Below are 22,014 nucleotides of genomic sequence, written 5' to 3'. Positions count from 1 at the left end.
TTGTCATTCTCTGATTATACATTATCTAAATCTTGTGGTTTAAAAGACTAATACTCATCAGGTGTAGTCTATCGTGTTTTTTTCATGCCTTTCTTTGTCGGCCATCATATCTCTCCTAGAAGACAACAATTGGGCTCGCCTAGATCATTATGAAATTTCGCTTGGTGCCAATGTTATTTAAAAAATAAATAAATGAATAAATGCGTAAAATTACCACAAGATGTTTAGCAGTTTGCAACCAACTGTTCAATCTGCGCAATGGGTAAATGAGTATGATAGCAAATCCAGAATCACATGAAAGATAAAACAGCAAATTTATAAAGCTGGATGTTACTCCTCGTAGGTTTTATATTTGAATCCTCTAATGACAGCTTGGTTTGATACATGTGTCAAAAGCAACAATACTTTACAGCTTTACTAAATACTCTCAGGATGAGCCTGCTTACAGCACCGTTTGCAACTTAAATGTTTTCTAAACGACTCCCGCCGTTTGAGTGCACTCATCAGATGTGCAGTCCCTGAGTAGAATGGTGAATACGGTAAGTGGGTAAGCGGGTTGACGGAGCGATGGCGCAGACTCGCTACGTCATCCTGACGTCAGTTTCCTGAGCCAATGCAAAAACGCTTAAAAATAAAACTGCGATAAATACAATATTAACCATTAATTAAGGAGACCACGGGGTAGAAATAATTAAAAAAATATTTGTTTTTCAATGAACAGGAAATGTTTTCCTTTAAATACCGCGGTAGGACGCATTCTTTCTCTTGATGAGTAGGACTCGCCGAAAATGGACTCCTTACTGGTCATTATGATACAGAAAAATAATGAAAATAGTCACTCAGCAGTATTTTGATTTTTCATTATCTTTAAGCATAAATATTACAGCAGCTTTATTTCGTTTTTTTTTTCATTAAAAAAGGTAGGTCAGCTTTTTTTGTTGATTAGATAGGGATTTAACACAACATCGGCTTAACTTGTAAAATATGACATTCTAGCCTTTTTTAAACTGCTAGTCTTGATACGAGTGCATATGAGCAGTGGGATTTTAAACTGCTAGTCTTGATACGAGTGCGTATGAGTAGTGGGATTTCCAGGAAAAGTCGACTGTTTTCAGAGGAGAGCGCAGTTCAAACCGTGTATCTTAACTTCTCTCTCAGGCCGGACACCAAACATCGATTTCTGCCTCAGGTTTTAGTGCTCACCTGCACTTAAAGCGTCTCATCGACTTCATATCTTAATGAAATATTGCCGGAAGTACACGAAGTCTGGGCTTATAATAATGGAGTGGCAACTTAATTACAAACCTACTGATTTCTGTTTAATTAGTCAAGATGAACTGAATTAATGCAAAAACATGTGTGAACAGTCTGAACAGTGATGTGTAGTGGGACGTTAAATTAGCGTTCTGCACGCTAGCGAGCACGAGGCAGCACAAACACAGTCTTATGATAATATGTGTCAATAGTTGGTCTGAAATAATGCCACAATTTTAGACAGTTTCAAAGCATCTTGCGGTTAACCCTGCAGTGGTAGACGAAATATGTAACATCCACATCTAGGGCACTGACATTAACAAGACCCGACTTAAGTTTATTTTGTTGTAACCAATGTACTAGTTAGTTACAGAATCCAATATCTCCTTCTTAGTTTTCTTTCCGATATTATGCTTGTCAAAGGTAACATCCAGCTGTAGAGTTGTCACTTTGCCTGGCGTCTGTCTTCCAGAAAAAAAAACTCGCGGCTACAGACGTCATACGCTATATAAAACTATCTGCAGATTTCGCCTATCTCTCTTTTATCCTAATCCTACTAGCAGACCTATTAGACGCTGTAATCTCGTCATACGCGGAGTTAACCTCCACGATGCTTACTTATAGCTCTTTCTTGACGCAAAGTCTTTCTACTCGAAATTATTTATTGCTACTTCAGAGGAGGACGCCCGGAAAACACAGGTCACCCGCGTCCCATTCAGCTTACCTGCCTATCTCGGGTGTAAGAACGGGCAAATATTTACCCGGGGTTGACACAATAGGTAGATTGCAGCGGAAAGTCCTGATAAATCGAGAGGCTATTTTAAGGGAATTACATTTGATACACGACCGATGATGTCATACGTGCAACATTTCACGTGTCACGTTATCTTACTGCACCAACATATGTTTCCGATTTTGTAGCAAATGAGGTCCACAATATGAAATATTAAAAATGGTACCAAAAGAGCTGATGGCATCAAAATAATGTGTTAACTAACTGATCACCGTAACTGGAAGGTTCTAATAGCTAGCAACGTGAATATTTTGAGAAAGCACTAGAAAACCTGTCTGTCGGTTGACATATGGAAATATCTAGAGACTCTCTGATAACATGAGAGCTCATTCGTCATATTAATTTAAATCAGTGAGAATGAATTCCCTGTCATAAAACATAAAACCCAAGAGTTTTGCGTTATGATCGATCTTGATTCTGTGTGATATAGATTTATTATACTAGCTGGGCAGTCTGGAAATTTGGTGAGAAATGCGACCGGTTGTGACGTGTCTCCGCAAACGCAATCCTGCACTGTACATCAGCAACATTCCCCTGAGTTACTCCCAATCTGCTCTACTCTTTTTCAGGTCCCACTACGGCGTTATACAGTCTTATTGTTATAACCATCTGATATGATATTATTTATGATTAGCAACTCAAGGAATACACCGTGCTAAATGATTACTGAACATTTTAAAAAATTGAATTAAAAAAAAAATATCATTGACTATAAATTCACCATAATCATTTTCCATAGTGTGATGTATTCTCCACATCATGAGAGTTTTATTACTGCTGCATAGTTTGAATCCACAGCTGTTTTAGTATTCTACTGGTGACATACGACACCCTCGTTATATACTTTTATGATGTACTTTGAGAAATCCATCCATCTTCAGCCCTGTTCTGTTCCACCTGTCCCTGGCCCATATACTGAGTCTGAGTACACGGGATGAAATCAATAAAGCAGTGGAACTCACCACAAATCTGTGCGTGTGTGTCAAATATGAAACCAGTCTTCATTTTTCATTTCGATTTCAAGATATGGCTGTTCTTATGATAGATGATTATGCTTGGTCTGTTGTGACGGCACTGGCGTCATATCTCCGTATATTATTATCTTCGAATCTGTTTGCTCTCTCTCTCTCTCTCTCTCTCTCTGATTCAGACTCTTTAGTCATAAAATAAAAGTAAGTTTAAGATGTGCTCTGTTCCGTTAATGTTTATAGCACAGACATCACCCAGTCTTTAAAACCGGCAATCTGGACTGATCCCGCAGATACACAAAATGATGATGATAAATATCCTGAAAGTAACAACCGTTTTGGATCAGTCTTTTTTATCACTGTAATTCGTGGGAATGAAGCTGATTTGTTATCTCCTTGGGGGCTGTGGTAGCTTGATGTTTACATCACTGCTTTCGTCCTGTGTGTTAAGCTTAAGGATGATTCAAGTAATTTATTTGAATTCAATTAGGTTAATGCTGATCCAGGCGTTTAAATTACTACGTAAATTACCTTTATTGCCTTCATCTAAAGAAAATCGCGGCGGATGTGCACTGACAAGGTGTTTAGAAACAAACATGCGTTAGTCCAAAAGTGAACTTATTTCCTCTCAACAAGACAGATTGACAACTGAACTTGAGGGAAATTCATTGAACAGGGTTTGGGGTGTTTTGATACAGAAATGTGCACGTTTCACCCTGCTACTGATGAACGCTGTCGGCTAGTTAAGAAAACGGGGAATGTGATATTTTTCGAGCGTCCCGCAGCACACCATACCTCCATCGTGATACAGCGCAGGCAAACAACATAGCTGGACCGAAGAGAAAACATCTGCGAGCGGTTTCCGACTACTCGTTCCTCAGGCCGTGTTTTTCTACTTCCCCAGAGCTGGAGTTTCGCTACTTGGAATTTGGAGATCTCACCTGTGTACTACTTAGGAATGCCACGGGGAATCAGCTGGTTGCCATGACAACTCCACGGGAGGAAAGATAAAACTTGGCTTATTGTACTGGTTTAAATCTGAAGTAAGTGTAACCAGTTGTCGAACAGCCAGTTTGTTGTCTGTTGTTATTGTTGTTACTAGAAGTCACGTACTGTATTTTAGCTGGAATTCGCGTCTTCTGTCACTGTTTCCTGATATCCGTGTACAGAGAAATGAGAGACACACGAAACCAGCACTGGTATTTGGAATAGTGGAGTGTTCCAGGTAAAATCATTGATTGAATCAATAACGGATTGCAGTTTCGCCCAGGATTGTAAACGTGACATAATACAAGTAAAACGTCTCCAAGCAGAAAGGAATTGTATATACCAGGCATCTAACGACACAAACGGACTCTTCTTCGGCGGAGACATAGCCGTGAATTCCGACAAGACTGTCCGAACACTGGGTCCAATATGATGTTTGCGAGGATAAATGCACTGCTGACAAACAAAACAAGTGCTAACACGAGTTTCCTCTCATAAAGGTCAGGAGAAAGACTTTAGTTCTGCGAGTTCTTTTTCAAGATCGTAAAAGAGTTTTGTGGATCTCCTTCGTTCTCATTCTGTGGGATAAGTAGGCAACCAGCGTTCGGTGAAAGCCATGGGTACTCTAAGGGATCTTCAACTGGCGTTGTCCGAGAAAATTGAGGAGTTAAGACAACGCGATGAACTGATAGACGAGTTAGAGCAGGAACTGGATGAAAAAGACGCGCTGATAAAGCATCTTCAAAATGAATTAGCCAAGTACAGGGCCGTCCTAAAACCTATCACGGAAAAACACCAGGCACAGATGAGGGCTAACATGAAAGGCAGGCTGAAAAGAACAGCTATATCTGCTGAACCTGCTGGGTTCGTAACCAGTGAAAGAGATCTCTCCACTCGACAAGTCCCTAAGACTCAGGCGTAAGTACACCCTGCCTGGTTTCTTTGGGTGTTGTTGGATGGGTGGGGGGTGGGGTGTGAAAGAGGAACTATAGGAATGCTGGGTTTACTACTCGTGTGCCAGACCTTAAAACCAACAGTGCATGGCAACACCAGTATACTGTGATACCCCCCCTCCCCCCCCCCAAAAAAAAAAAAAAAAAAAAAAAAAGCTAGGCCTATTTTGTATCAGTTCTATTGTTGACCCGTGTGGAATAACTCGGTAAAGTTAACAAAGTCATTCTCCGTGAAGAAGTTTCAGCATGAAGAGGGGCTGGACCAGAACATTAGTATTTCAAGGAAAGCAGAGTTTGCTCGTGTATTCGTTTTCTTAAAGATTATTATCTCGGTACGAAAAATAATGTAGGTCCAACATGTGTGTTTTTTCCGTTAAGCGTACTTTATTGCATTCGTATTATATTAGGTATCAGAAACCTCTTCACTACATACCAGCACACGATATAGCGTCATTAGCCAATTGTTCTCCCCGGAAAGCACGAGAGATGGTTGTTTTATTATTACAAAGGGGGTGTATAATGTATGGGAACCCCTGGTGCCAGGGTGCCTTATTTTATTATAAAGCTACTCACGGCCCACCTGCCTCTTGCGTTATGGTTTTGGTTGCTCTTCTTACCTGCGTTGTAAAGTATTTAGGTTTAACTCACAGCAATCCAATACCGTTCATGAATAACTTATGTCTTAGGTATTAAATATTAAGGATTGTTTGACCTATATAGAGGTTCAATTGGCTGGCTTATCACCCAGTACCACAAAGTAAAATTGTTAACAAATATCCCAATATTGGGAGAAAAAGAATTGTTTCAAACCTTGTATTCGGCCGTATTTGTCTTAAGATTCTTAATTCTAACAGGGCTTTTAGACATGGAAATAATACGTTAAGTATATTGCGTCTATGTATTTATTGATTCAACTGTCGTATGCTCCATCATGTAACACACAACTGCAGATTTTTCTACATATTCCGTTTTCTTTCTGGCATGAAAAATCTTTTCTATGCCTTGGGCACATTTTCCCATTAACAGAAAGTTTTTTACTTTCTAGGTGGCTTGAAGACGCGTTTGAAAGCATTTTGTTGAATTAAATCATTCGTGACACCTGACCTTCACGTACACTTCAGAATTTCTACATAACTTTGAAAAAGAAGACCGTAAACACATTTCAAAGAAGACATCTACTTATTTTTGTATGTCGTATTTCCACAATTGTGCGTAGCAGTATAAATTTATCTATAGTCTGCATACTGTTATCTGTAAAAAGCATAAGCTTTGTCGATAGGCAAGTCTTGATTTAAGGCCCTTTCCAAGTCGACTTATTCGTGATATCGGCCCTGGCTCATCTTACCTTTCAATGCACCCCCTGTTCCCGGACAAAGCCCCCGCTGTCACCTGACAAAATGTCTACCTTACCGGACAAAATACTCATGTTGCTTACCAGAAAGCCGACACGCTTGGCATCGTATTTTTTAGGTAAAAGTGAAGGGAGCAAAAAATCAAAATAAATTAATGTTTCCATCATCGGAAGCTTAACTCGCCTTGAGGCTACTTTTGTGTAGGTAGCGATAACAGCTCAACTTGCTATGTGGGTGCATGTATATGGAGAATATTACATTTTAATAAGTATGGTGTGTATATGGGGATGGTTGGGGGGGGGGGGGGCATTACTTTTGTGGAAAGCGTGGTATGATTTAAAAAGTTTTTTCTGTATTATCAGATGGGTTGAATTGTTGTTCTGAAAATCTGGGACCAACCTGAACAAGAATGCAGCAAACAATCCAGTTGTTCAATTCACGATGACTTTGTATCATTTTATGCGTCCATTTGTTAAGTCACCTTTTTTGGTTGAGTTCTTGGTTTAAAGCTTTTGTAGCCCAACATGCGATCAAGATCCACGATCAAGCTTTCTCTTAAATATGATGTTTGCCAGAAAAAAACAAACCAAACAAAGACACTAAGACCAAAACCGTAACCGCAATATTCTGGGAAATGAGACCATGATATTTCAGATAACAACATTACCCTTAACCCCCAAAACATTTAGAGAGACCCCGAGTAGAGGAAGATGTTTTAATGTTCACGCACTCATCTAATGTGATACAGAAGTTTGCTAAGGTAAAGCAAAGAAAGTTAATACACAAGTATTTGTCCTATAAAATGAAAATAATATGAGCCACAAGTTTTTGGGCAGTGGGCTTTTTTTTTAGCTGAATGATTAATTAAACCCCTACAAAGGGTACCTTTGCCATCTTGTTAATAAGGTTTATATAGCATACAACATACATACCCCCCACTGCGATAAAAATCTGCAGCTGGTCGAATTCCCAGCAAACACCATGTAATCTAGGGAATCACTAAACTTTTATTACTCCACGTAGGAAAGGTTCAGCGATCCTTTGACTAGCATTTAGTCTGCAGTTCCAGCAATTGATATAATAAGAGAAGTTGTTATGAATTTGATCCCGATAATCCTTACATTCCGATACTTCTAGTCGTGCGTGATGCAATAGTCATTTCTCGGCATAGGAGCAGTCGATGCTAACGCTACCTATTGTTATATATCCGGCCAACACTTTCATTATATTGGGTGTGTGTGTGTATCTGCGTTCATAATTCGTTCTATAAAATTGCGTGTACACGAGGAGCACGTTTAAAGTAATTAAGGTGCAGTGTTAAATTGTGTATGTAGTTAATAACTCGAGTATTTCTTAGAGGCATTTGCTACAATTTCTGAGCGTGGACCAGAGGAATATATTATTTTCTAGTGCAAATTACAAGAATCATTAGATAACATGTATACTGGCCATGTGCCCTGCAACATGTATTTTGGGGGACATCGTAAGCTTCCACGGGCTACCGCGAGAATATTTACATTACATACGGGTTGCTAAACGGAGCCGTTTCAATCGCAGTTGTCGCCACATCACGATCACCTGCAGTGTCAACTACCAGTATTGCTACCACCTACGGTCTAACGGTTGCTAAGAAGTCCGTGCAATTTCCTACACGAATGGCCGCTGCCGCTGCAGTGATACCGCTCGAAAAGGGACATAACATAGCATAAATCACTTGACGAATGACTTCATAAAATAAAGTCATAGACTGGGAGAAAACTGGCTTAGTTCTTCATGTTTTTGGAGGACTTTGAAAAATTAAAAACACATTATTTACCACCTCCGGATTTAGGATTTTTAGGTACAGGTTTTGAGCGTACTCTATAAGCTAAGTGCTGAAGTGTTTTCATTTTTTTGGGAAACGATAAGATTCTAGGAAAGCATAGGTACATGTAGTACATGTAGAATTACAAACAGACATAGATCATACTTCTGGATGTTTCATCTGTTCCACGTGTTCATGACAGCACGTGAGCGCGCGCAGTGTGAAACGTGTGCACTTAGTCTAGACGTCTAGAAATAGGGGAGACCGGGGCTAGTTGGACCCCGGGGTAAGTTGCCCCCCCGTCATTTTCTGAAAAAGTAACTACGAGGTAAAAAAGTGGCCACATATTCTTGTAAAGTGACCGTAGCCTATAATGCTAAGGAAGTGTCGGCCGTTAAAAAGTTTTACTTAAGCTGTGAGTCGAAATAAAGTATTTTTGCACCTAAAAGTAATTTTGTTAAAGAGATTTAAAAATCTATTTCATAGGCTTTTGATCGAATATAATATATGTATAGGGCATCAAACTGAAGCTCATTGTTTCAAGTTTCACAGAGACGTATCATCGTTGCTCATTCTAGCACCATAAATGGCTGCCATCCTTTAAAATAAAAAGTGTGCACCCGGGGCTAGTTGGCCCCCTTGACTCGGGGCAAGTTGGACCCTTATATTACCCACAAACCTTTGCGCGCAACACAGCTAGAGACCATTGTTGAAACAAACTCAATGGTTTAAAACTGAATATGTAACTTTCTTTTAAGACGAAAATTTATTATTCGTTTTCATTCATTAAAAACCTGCTTTATACCATTATTAATAAATTCTTTATTAAAATAAAACAAATTTTATTGATAGATATTCTGCTTCTTGCAACTTATACCCCCCCCCCCTACAACGTGACGTACGGAAACCTAAATAAATCTGCCTCATTTGAACTACTTATTCATCAAAGACTCTCAAAAGTCAATTTAATAAATTAAAAATGTATAAAAATGTATTACAAGGCGTTTACGTGGGATATTTACTCCATTTTTGTATAGGGGGCCAACTTGCCCCGACCCTGGGGCCAACTTGCCGCGTGGCGGGGCAAGTTGGCCCCCCCCCCCCCGACGTCAACTGCGTTTTTTGTCAAATTGTGAGCCATCTGGCATTATATTTGAAAAATAATGACGTTGCATACGTAGCTTAGTTCATGGGCCTTACTTTGAAACCGATTTTGTTACTCTAACTCATTCTTAGTTGGCTCTACAAGGCCAAAAGTGTCTAACTGGGCCAACTAGCCCCGGTCTCCCCTAAACAAGCTAGTCCTTTTTTTGCGAGTGTGAATGTTATAAATCACAATTGTCATAAAATAATCACTTTTGGGTCCATTCACTTCATATTCCTTTCCATTATTACATGGTTTGAACATTAAGACTGGATTTTTTTCCTATCGATGAGGTGAGTTGGCCAGTCAATAGGAACGGTTAAATTAAGGCATCCTCTCTTGACTTACTGTAATAAGAAAGCTAGGAGAGCGCCTTTAAGTACTGTTCAGAAAACAAGTCAGTCTCTGCAAAAAGGTCAAGGTCAAATAAGACTTATTACCGACAACAGAGGCCTTCGTATTGGCCCAGAAGGTATAATAATAATAATAATAATAATAATAATAATAATAATAATAATAATAATAATATATAAAACATTAGGTACAGTATTAAAATGGGATTAGGTAAAAAGTGTACTTATAAAATAAATATTGAAGGGAAATGAAAACTGCGGATAAAATATATCGTTCATCATTCCTTTAAAAGTTAAAAAGTCATGAACATAGTTCATTGGTACGTGTACAGTGTATAGGCAGTATGGTATATAAATGTTTCTATATAGTTTGGTTCGATATTTTGGTAAAAAGCAACTGTAACTATTCCTGAGGTTCTGTTCAATAACATGGGTATTGGGTAAAAGATGGTTCAATCCATGTATAGGTAATTTCATCTCATAAAACATTTTTGGCACTATTTATTGCGCCGAGATTTTAAGGTGGGCAGTTCAGTGACGTTAATTGCTTCATTTTGTGTAAGTTCAGGGTAAATAATGCGAAGATCTCTTTTTGATGTTCTCTAGAGATTTAGATTGTTGCGCGGTTTTTCCAGCATGCCATACATGTAGCTGGGAAGCATACTACAGTCTTGGAGGTTGGTTTTGTAAATTTTTAATTAGATCACTTCTTTGCACCCCATACACAAGAAATATATTGTTCCGCAAGACAAAGATTTATGCTTTTTACTGACGACTTACAAAAATTTGACACATTTAATGTGGTTAACGGTCTTCAATATTTATTATTTTAGACTTTCTTAACCTAAGTCTCATAAATTACACTCACAATTGTGGAAATAGTTTGACACGATTTTGAGGGACACCTTATAGACTATCTCTCTCTGAGGTAATGGCACGTGCCCAGCACCCTATGGAAGTGTGAAGATTTGATAATTGAGGCGATGAGCCGTGCAAAAGGTGGAGATCATCTTCAATCGATGCTTAACATCAGCTGATTATCCTAAAGGTTACAGGGACTGTTTATGGTGTTGGGTCGAGATTTCGTTCTGGCAGGGTTTAATTGAAAGATAAACATAGCACTAATTACAACTTTGATGTTTTACCTGTGAGGGCATTGTGGGTTTTGCATTACTAAAGATAAAAAACGCGACATCAAACAAATTGGAGCCGGTGAATTTGGCAATTCTTGAATTTTGTCTTGTCATTTAAATCGTTATTGGAAATATAACTTAACTATATATTTGTTGGTCTGACGTTTTAGGTCCTTCATGAGACAGATATGGTTTCCCAGTGAATTTATATGTTCTATAATATAGATTTTTTAAAATGACTTTCACGACGAAGGCAGTTTTCTCTCTAGATTCCAAGATTTTCTTTCTACATTCACCAGCATTGCTATATATGCAAGAACATAGATACGTGTGCTTTTAACGAAACCTGCGTACAGAATATATGACCCAAATGTAATGATAATTGCATGTGCGTACAGTACAATGCGTATAGCGTTATAGATACGACTTTTCTTAGACTGTCCAAGAAGAAACTGACTTTAAGTCCCGGAGAGTTGTTTGCCTCAGCCTCCACCTTGTTCCCAAGGCATGCCCGGATATCGCGGCCATCGATAACGCGTTCCTGACACGTGTTCCATCATGGCCTGCACTGGTGTTTAGCTAGCACCTTTTGCAAATTACTTTTTAAATCAAATCGACCTGTCTTCGGAGACAGAAACATATTGAGCAGTTTTTATAAAACGCACCCCTTCTATATGTTTGGGGGGCGGGGGCATTTCAAAAACAAAGTCTTTGGAAATTTACATTTTACTATTCACGGTATGTAGAGTCCTGCTGCAGTGCCATATTTCAATATTCAGGAGACTTACTTTGGGCGGGATAAGTATAATGACCAGTCTGTGTGATGCGAGTGCTTTTCATGGAGCCGTATTTCAATATCAAACCAATTTATTTTTAGCCATAAAACCTGCCGTGAAGTGCGCTAGTACTGGTACTGCTCTGCCTTCAGGGGAGCAGGCAATGTTTTGGGAAATGTGGCTCTTTTCCAGCTATTTTAGACTTTATTTTGAACCAAGTGCCGGATAACGGTTTACAAAGCGTTTCCTTATACCCCCTTTACACTGGACGGCGTCCTTTCTGCGTCCTCTCTGCGACCATGAAATTTGGCATCGCTGTGGTCTTAATAAGGAGGCACGAGCATTAATTTTGTATCAGAATGAATGCTCAATGATCGGCCAGTTGTCGGCATGTAAAATATTATAATTTTTAAACTCTCAAATGGGGCCGGACTGCTGGACGCAGAAAGGACGCCGTCCAGTGTAAAGGGGGCTTTAGCGCAAGTTAGAAGTAAAGCTTTTGTTTCTCACTATTAATACTATGAATGTATAAATATAGCTGTGTGTTATGGCGTTACCTTTCCAGTTTCTGGTTGGATGGTCTTATTACTGTATTCAGTTACTAAAACAACATGGTTAATAGCCAGTTTGTTTTCAGAAAGTCGCTTTTACTCTCGCATTGATACAACACAATATTGTTAACTAAGCATTCTACCTTACTCTACCTATGCCAAGGTTTCTTTTTACATAGCTACATTCATGTCATCACATTGGCTCACTTTTCCTGCTTAAAAGATTTGATATAAAAAAACGAGCAAGTTATTTGTAGCTATGTATCTTTGATTTAATTGATTTAAAGTAAGTGCCGTATAATCGGCAGAAAGGAAATGTTTTGTATTTTCCTTTCTTTAAATTAATCATATTCTTTCAGAAGCAAAACAAATGGATGGCATTAACACGTCGATGAACACCGATCAAAGAAGTGATAATGTAATCTTTGCCGACAGCATTCATATCCGATATTTATAACAATTGGACGCGAAAGATGAAGACTGAGACAATTGTGTCTACAGCGTATTCTTGGTATTTACTTTCCTTTTAAATATCCTGCATTTACAGTGGTAGAGCAGATATGAACAGAATATGATGTATGACATCAATAGAAGGGTGTCATCTGGACATTGTGAACTGGAATAATTATTAAGAAAATCATTTTAATTTCCTTCTCTAGTTCCTTTACTGACACCTCGTTATGTGAAGTTAAGAAAGGTTTTACTTCATACAGGTATCTAGACGTTTACTGGGTTTCTTTTCTTCATAAGTGAACGCTTGCGTCTGGTTTGTTAAAGTGACAACATTTGATTACAGTTACCTGTCTGGATCCTCAATCTGATAAAAAAAGTCTCATTTGTAGAATTTCTGGTTGGTAGGCCGGATAGAGGAACATAAACAGTTTTTAAAAAACCATCCATCGAATTAAAGTAGATTTACCAGCTATATGAGCGTACACGTATTCCAGACATTTGGACCAGCTATGTGCTAGGCAGGTCTTAGATTTTCAGCGTATGTTAATGAGAGATATATAGTACACTCACCATGTGCACGTGGAGTGGAGGTTCCTTTAGTAATCTTCCTCAAATGATTTAATCTTACTTCTTGAAATTTAAGATAGACAACGTAATGGTATTTTAGACAGTGATCTTCATTTAGGTCGTTGGAAATCCCAATATATTACATAACCTGTATTAGTCGAGAAGTACTAAAATCGCAATAATGCACCCAAAAACCTTGGCGTTTGTTACGCGAACGAATTCTCTAACACGTCAGTCTGTTTTGTGGAAAAATATTGGTAGCTAACAAAACATATCTGCTGACGTTCTGCCAACGTCAAGATGGAAGGGTTTGTTTTTAGCATTGCTTTGGAATTAAACACGATATACTTTCATCCAACTATTGCTCTTCTCTCTCTTTCTCTACTACTACTACTACTACTACTTCTTCTTCCCTCTCTAGCCGCCCATCCCCTATCTCTTTCTCTACTGCTACTTTTTCCCTCTCTACCCGCCCAACCCGTATCTCTTTCTTTCGGCCTTTTAAGGGCACGTTTCAAGGGTGTTATGACTAATTTCACCTTGTCTACGCATTTCAATACTTAAATCCAAATAATTGGGTTCACATGTTTTATGCCGTCAAAGCACCAAGTGCGCAGGTCAGGTGTGATCGAGATTTATATTCACTTTTTCAGCTCTCATGGATAAAAACTAACTAAGATGGATTTAACGCTGGCATGTGTTTTCGGTCCGGGAAGCACGGATTCCATTTTGCCAATTCTGATGTAGCTTTGCCAATTATCGTTACGCCTAAAAGCATGAACTTTACGAGAATTAAGGCATCAGTTTCCCCCAACCAGAATGAAGATCGCTGAAATTGATTAATGCGAGCCGACAATAAAGTGCAACCTTGTTACAACATTTACCCTTGCATAAAGTGCTCTGTAAAAAACGTTTCATTGTAGACAGATAGCACTGAAGCGACGATCAAGTGCATTTATAATTATATACACAATATACATGCAACTTTGTTCCAATATTAACCATACAGTGCTCAGAAAGAAGGGCTGTAGATGGTTAACTACCCATCAGTGATACACTAAATACAACCAGGGTTTCGTTACTGACTGCAAAACATATTTTACCATACCTGCATTACTTAATTCATAAGATATGCAATAATCACGAAGGGCGAATTAGAAAAATATTTATAATACGTTTGCAACTAAAATTTGCCCGATTTTAGTGATATACTCAAACCATACTTAAAAGGATAACAACTGTTCATTTTGGCCAAAAAATGAATTTCCCGGGGTAAATGCCAATTTCCCCATACTTACCAATGGTTACTACATTCAAAGTTAGTCCCTGTTTTTCTCGAAAGAGCTTGTTTTTTTGTTAAGAGTTAAGTGACAGTAGGTGGTACGGGAGGTTCCCAGTGTTAAGTGACAGTAAGTGGTACGGGAGGTTCCCAGAGTTAAGTGACAGAATGTGGTACGGTAGGTTCCCAGAGTTAAGTGACAGAATGTGGTACGGTAGGTTCCCAGAGTTAAGTGACAGAATGTGGTACGGTAGGTTCCCGGAGTTAAGTGACAGAATGTGGTACGGGAGGTTCCCAGAGTTAAGTGACAGGAAGTAGTACGGTAGGTTCCCGGAGTTAAGTGACAGAATGTGGTACGGGAGGTTCCCAGAGTTAAGTGACAGGAAGTAGTACGGTAGGTTCCCAGAGTTAACTGACAGAATGTGGTACGGTAGGTTCCCAGAGTTAAGTGACAGAATGTGGTACGGTAGGTTCCCAGAGTTAAGTGACAGAATGTGGTACGGTAGGTTCCCAGAGTTAAGTGACAGAATGTGGTACGGTAGGTTCCCAGAGTTAAGTGACAGTAAGTGGTACGGTAGGTTCCCAGAGTTAAGTGACAGTAGGTAGTACGGGAGGTTCCCAGAGTTAAGTGACAGTAGGTGGTACGGGAGATTCCCAGACTTGAGTGACAGTAAGTGGTACGGTAGGTTCCCAGAGTTAAGTGACAGTAAGTGGTACGGTAGGTTCCCAGAGTTAAGTGACAGTAAGTGGTACGGTAGGTTCCCAGAGTTAAGTGACAGTAAGTGGTACGGTAGGTTCCCAGAGTTAAGTGACAGTAAGTGGTACGGTAGGTTCCCAGAGTAAAGTGACAGTAAGTGGTACGGTAGGTTCCCAGAGTTAAGTGACAGTAAGTGGTACGGGAAGTTCCCAGACTTAAGTGACAGTAAGTGGTACGGGAGGTTCCCGGGGTCCTGCGACTAGGTTATTATGTGTATTGGCGGTTTACACGTGCTTTGTGGCCGGTTTTTATTTTATATTAATTATAACTTCTAAGAAATGATGCTTGTGACTCTACTCCTCTGCTGTATTGTTTGGGGTTAATTATAGCCATTGAAATATGATGAACTTTCAGAGACTAGAACTCAGAGACTAGAACTCACAGGCCTCACATTGAGTGATTGCACAGGAGCAGTTTCAGTGAAAGAAACTGAGTCTAGGAATTGTCTCCGTATTATTAAAACAGCTAAGGCTGATGGGTGTCTTGGGATGTTCTGGTTAACCACCTAAAAGAGAAAACGCATGAAAAGGGGGGATCTTTGGGGGCAAGTGTTAACGCGGTTTCCTGAGTAAGGATCTAAACATTTTACAAACGAATGTGTTAAATGACAACAGTTCGCCGGCCCCTTTTCTGCTCTTTATCAGTCTCTGACAGCGCTCTCACGCGATTTTTCTTAGGAAAGTAACACCATTATTGAAGAGATATTTGAAAAAAGCTTACTTTTAAATCTAGATTTGACTGACGTGCTTGAGGGTAGGAATGTTGCCGTTGACACGAAAGGTCAATCGAGATGTTAAAAACCCAATCATGGGTAAACTTTAATGTTGTTCACTAGACTTGAAAATATGGATTAAGGTAGATGTGCCATTATGACTTTTGTATATGCAATATTATATGCAATGCCTCCGTATTAGAACATACATGTACTTCTCACATTCATTAAATTGGTACTTTGATTAAAGTGTACTTTTCTTCTTTTATATCATTTTCAGTTCGAAGGAGCTAATCAAACAAGCCATTTTAGACAATGATTTTATGAAGAATCTTGACCTGTCCCAAATCAAAGAAATAGTGGACTGTATGTACCCAGTAGAGTACAGTAAAGACAGCCTGATTATCAAGGAGGGAGATGTCGGCTCACTTGTGTATTGTATGGAAGGTAAGGATGGGTTAGGGTTACATAGTGGATTGTATGTACCCAGTAGAGTACAGTAAAGACAGCCTGATTATCAAGGAGGGAGATGCATGCAGGTTACGTCGTTATGTAGGCTAGGGATATAAACCTATAATAATATTTTTATGTCACATTTTAACAGATAAATGCCATTAATTAAAGACGCAAAAATAATCAAATTAGACCTACAGAAGAACCTCGCAGCCTACCTACTATCTCGGCAGTTTTAAATTAGACCTACAGAAGAACCTCGCAGCCTACCTACTATCTCGGCAGTTTTAAATTAGACCTACAGAAGAACCTCGCAGCCTACCTACTATCTCGGCAGTTTTAAATCGCTTGGAATCCGCAAATTAGGGCAAGAATTCAGATTGAAGCGATGGCAGAATTCGAAAAGTCAACCCTTATACGTTTGTTCAGGATTTTTTAATTTTCCATATTGTGACAATGTTACGGCGAATATCAGAAATGGGGGTTGGTTGGAGAAAATACAGTTTACTTAAGGGCAATTCGATTGTTAGTTTTTCGCCTGGAAATCCTACACAGTGCACCTTTTAAAAATTATTTCTGTTCACAGTTTGTTATGCGTTGTAAACTGCGTTTGTGGAAAATTCATGTTGCACCTTTTATTTGGAAAGTCCCTCCCCAATATGCAACGTGATCTTTAACGTCACGTATAGTAGGCCGTGCATGTATGCCTATTTAGTCTTCTTATAGTCCCTCCCCAATGTGCAGCGTGAATTTTAATGTCACGTAGATCGTGCATGTATGCCTATGTAGTCTTCTTATAGCTGACTCACCAGGAAAAATCATGACCCAAGCTCAAAATGACGCCTGAATGCGCGTTACTGGCTCAGCAGTACGTCACGTGATAACGTTTTCCCGATTTATCACCGGAAGTCAGTTATTCGTGGCAGATTTGTTTTTGGTAATACATGCGTAAAACGATTCAACACGAGTTACCTGTCGCAATACATCTTTCTCTACAAATTTTCTTTTTACATTGCAAAAATGGTGATTTGGGCAAGCTTCACATTCTCTCAGAAAACATGTCAACTAACGGGAACTAGCCTGCTCTTGAAAAGTGACGCTGGTGATAGTTAACAAGACGGTCCGCCTCAAAGTCCCATTTTCTATGTTTATATATCCTGCTTTCCCATTCTAGGCCTTAGAAAAAGTTAAACTCCTGAAATTATGTACCTGATGTCGATATTCCTTTTGAAGTGTACACGAAGACAATGCATTCTTAACACCACTAAAACATTTAGAATCAAATTATGGTTTGAAAAGCTTAGATCCTGAAACATTAAATCCAAGGAAAGGGACGGATCAAGTTATGAAAATAACTTTATTCATGGAAAGTTCGATTTAGCCAAAAATTCCGGACAATATACCTTTATAGACACACTTTGCGTGTAAGACTCTGTCGTTCCTTATTTATATTTTAAAGGTTTCGAGTGAAAATCCTCAGTTACGAGAATTTTATGTACGATGAGCCTGGATGATTTAATTTCCATGAAAATAACAATCTGTAATGTTTAATCATTGTCACTGTGGTAACGGTCCGGGATGCCGCATCACTTCATCCGGTTCAAACCACAACACGCGTATCCAAACACAATCCTTTACACAACTAACACAATCCTATTGGTTTCCCGTCGCAATCTTTATTGGAGAGGATGATATCTCACCTAACACATTCGTCTACCTTCGTCTCCCCCTAACGTATACCATTTTTTTTTACCTTGCACAATGTGTGGGCAGGAAATTTGATTTCGTGTGAAACTTTGACAATTAACATAATAAGAAACGATGCAGACATCCTATCGATCACCGAAATGTACAACTAAACCCAGTTTTATCTTCAATTATTGATAAACTGTGCTTCCAATATGACTTTGTGTTCCATTAAACGCGCGATTACATTCAGCCCCGTAGCAAGTGGATCTGCCTGACTCATTGTATACTTTACAAATATATTTCATTATTACAGATGGCAAGGTGGAAGTTACGAAAGAAGGCCAGAAACTGTGTACGATGGGCCCTGCAAAAATATTTGGGGAGTTGGCGATCTTATATAACTGCACACGGACTGCTAGTGTGAAAGGTGAGAACGGGGCAAGTTGGCAGGTTTAATATGGAGATGACGTCATGGCAAAAGGAACATGGCTGGTTCTGTTTTCTGCCCGTTTTGCTCCGAGGTCGAGCAGCTGTTCGCCATATGTGACACATACAATTCCTAGTTAATTTTACGCTCTTTCTTCATTCAACTGCTTCGTTATCATATGATATATGTATTTCGTATTTTCATTGAGCACATTAATGCATAATGACATGATTTAACAACATAATACATATGAATACCTGTTATGTTTAAACAGAAAACGGAAGTAGTTCAGTATCATTTTGTGCTAAAAGAACGGAATGAAAACTGAATAACCTTTAAATGAAAATAATTGGAAAAGCTTCAGCTTATACCTCTTCTACTTTATTATCCAATATTTTTATTTTGTTTTGTTTGTTTTTGTTTTATTTATTGACTAATAGTATTGGGATGTGATAATTCCCCCCGTTTCACAAAGAAAAATGCTTGTCGGTGTTATCTTAGTCAACAAAATCTCCCTTAGCATAATTTTCAATCAATTTTAATACAATTTCCTAGACTTGTATTTGCTATTATTCGTCAAAAAATGAATATGTAATATATATGCCTAGGTTGAATAGACATATTTTTTATTTTTTGCCAGCTCTAACAATGTGCAAGCTGTGGGCTATAGATCGACCATGCTTTCAGAGTATAATGATGAAGACAGGACTGTTGAAACACACAGAACACATGGACTTCTTGAGGAGGTAAAGTTCAGCTCTAGATGAAGTGTGCAGTTCTACTAGTAGGCTATACCACAGGATTACCAAACACGCTCAATATCCACTGCCGCCTACACCCAATTTAAAATTTAAGTTCGAAAATCACACTAGTATTCCCCTCTTGAAATTAGAATTTTGACTAACTGAAGCATAGTATTAAACCGTACCAAATGGCACCGTTTGCCCTCCAAAACACCAAAATATATTCGACCGGGCCCCGAACCGACAAGGGGTGAGAGGGTCGGCTTCGTATCCGAGGCCTGTCTATCCCCCCCCAGAAAAAACGCCCCCCCTTCAAATCATCCTGGCTCCGCCCCAGGGCTGGGTTTGGAAGGTGAGCCACACCAAACATCGTCATCTGTCGAGTTCTTAGATATTAGAGCAGCTAACTGAAATATTTCAGCCTCATCTGCCCTATATCCAACCCTTTGATTATATAGTATTTTAACTAATTAATTTGAGGACGTGATAATATCCACGAAGTCTCCTTGCAACAGTGTCTGGACTGTACAATGTCTTGGCTCCTATTTGTTTACAACATGTCGAGACTGTAAGAGGTAGTGTGACAGTGAGAAGATCAAGGTGAATTATTCATTTTTGTATGTCGGATCATCCACAATAAGCCGTTAGTGTAAGGTTATTGTACACCGTATATACGCTATAATTCACGATGTCGAGCAGGTAGGAGTGGTATCAGGTTTTAAGGTATCCAAATATCACTTCTTTTCAAAGCTATTTTTTCAGCTCTTTTCTAGAAAGTTATGTCCAAGGCCGTTATTAAGGTCATACCGTTCTCAAGGCTGCAATTTGACATTTGCAGTGTACTGGCCTAGCTCCGAGGTGTAATTTGCATTCACCCAGCTGCAAAGACAAATATCACTGCCTGTCGCTTATACAGTTTGTAGTTTAGAACTTTGCAAAAACATAGTGCATCAACTTATTGCGGTGTTTTCTTCTGTTTTCCTCACCTAATGTATTGGAAACACTCAACAGCTTGCTTGCGAAAGCAGGTAATTCTTGAACTTTGCTTTTTATTCTCTATCTACTGATAAATATACTTAAATGTTTCTCCGTAGGTAGTCTTACAGATGGAGTTAATTTGATCTTTTCAATATCCCTGCTTAATTTTTTCAGAAATCGATACCTGTTGTTTTTTCTCATTTCATTCATAAGTTCAGCAAGCACGTCATTTGAGGAAAAAATTAAAAGTTGTTATTATCACCGGTCCTGCTTTTTGCTATCCAGCAGATTAAGTAAACTAAGTCTTATTACATGTGCATTCGTTTTTTTTTCCAGTTGGTGAACAAATACGGTAAGCACCCAATGCTGTCGTGATACATATAGCAGTATAACTTGCATAGTTACTCCTACTTGCTAAGAAATAAAAAATCAATAAGACCGACCGGGGTATTTGGTCATAAGGTATCGTATAGTAACGGCCAGTTCCATAAATACGTTACACACAATGCATTTACGGATGAGTTCTTGGTGTTCATCTTTTGAAGTATTCGCAGTTTTGCTTGTTCTCTCCCCGTATATATGGGAATCAATACACAGGTGTTACTGAGCGTGCTGAGCAAGTTTTATGAATATTTTCCGATACGTTTCTCCATCATTTGCTGACCGGAAAGAAAGTATGGATTTTCATCAGGTTTTTATGCTGTTCTCAGAAATGCGTTTAAACGTAACCCTGAGTCTTGAGAGTAATGCGATTAATATGTACGTCTAATCACTGACTGAAGATGTACGTCTAATCACTGACTGAAGATGTACGTCTAATCACTGACTGAAGATGTACGTCTAATTTAACCCTCAATGTGGCTTACAGATGGACGTTATGCATTCGAATTAACATTACCCCCCCACCAAAAACAATAATAATAATAATAAAATAATAATAGTAAAATACAAAAAGAATAACGCAAAACTGCCCCACTTTGTAGTTCAGAAACTCTTGCATTGTCATGCCGGCAATGCTGTCACATCCGTGACGCGACTGTATACTCCCGTCACATTGTCGCGTCCGTCTAACTGTGACCCTTGTCACAACAAGGACGTAAAATCTATTTACGTGCTAGGCCACAATACTACACTATATGTCCCTCACAATAACACAGCCGTCACATATTACATTACGTGTCTGTTGCACACATGGCTTACTGGTAAATACATGCAGCAAGTGACTTACAGATCTTTCTGGCTTTCTCTGACAAAATCTGAGTATGTATACAAGAAATTAAATTTTCATTTTTGAATTGAGTTTTGAACTGTGTACCCAAACACAAATTCCAAGCAGGACCCTAAGAAGGGGGTGAGCGGGATAGGGGATATCGGACACTGCAAGCTGTTGACCTCAGTACAGAACAACATCGAGTTTGCATCGCGTACAGCGTTCTTTTTTTACTGTCTGTTGTTGAATACCTGGAGTTTGGCATTAGCCTTCCAGTACATGTTTGTGAAGATAATTTCCTGGAACTGTATATAAATAAATAAATAATAAGGTGTCTGAAACAATCCCAAGAAATACCCACGTCTGCCCTCTACAGCAGTGTATTATAGACCAAAAGTGATTATGAGTTAATGTCAGAACCTTTAGCTAATGCCTTGCTGATCAAAAGTTTACACGGATCTCTTTAATCATAAAAAAGGATAGGCGTCATTTTTGACGAGAGAGACGGTTAGTTATGAAGCAGGGCAGTTATGTAGTTAAGTAATAGTACACATTTGCGCTATGGTTGCTTCTATAGTCAGGTTGTGTTTGGCATGGCGATTATTCACTCTCTCTCTCTCTCTATCTCGATAGGTTTTCTGATTCGGTTGCATTATGCAAATTTTCAGAGTGAAAGAA

General features: G+C 38.9%; 1 protein-coding gene across 3 annotated transcripts in view; it reads left to right on the top strand.

The window, feature by feature from the left end:
• LOC106181988 (cGMP-dependent protein kinase 1) overlaps positions 1-22,014 on the top strand; it is a 58,680-nt gene that overhangs the window by 12,399 nt on the left and 24,267 nt on the right. For 2 of the 3 annotated variants that reach the window (XM_086998471.1, XM_086998472.1), the window contains exons 2-4: positions 16,117-16,283; positions 18,292-18,405; positions 19,046-19,151. In XM_086998471.1, coding sequence (XP_086854597.1) covers positions 16,117-16,283; positions 18,292-18,405; positions 19,046-19,151 — 387 coding nt within the window. Of the gene's footprint in view, positions 1-3,834; positions 4,921-16,116; positions 16,284-18,291; positions 18,406-19,045; positions 19,152-22,014 lie in introns of those variants that run through there. The other variant, XM_086998470.1, reaches the window with a different exon arrangement.

This window comes from Lingula anatina, unplaced genomic scaffold, assembly GCF_051362555.1.
Source record: "Lingula anatina isolate TDL-2025a unplaced genomic scaffold, LinAna3.0 unanchor82, whole genome shotgun sequence".
In the NCBI taxonomy this organism is placed as follows: Eukaryota; Metazoa; Brachiopoda; class Lingulata; order Lingulida; family Lingulidae; genus Lingula; species Lingula anatina.
This window is presented reverse-complemented; position numbering and strand designations above follow the sequence as displayed.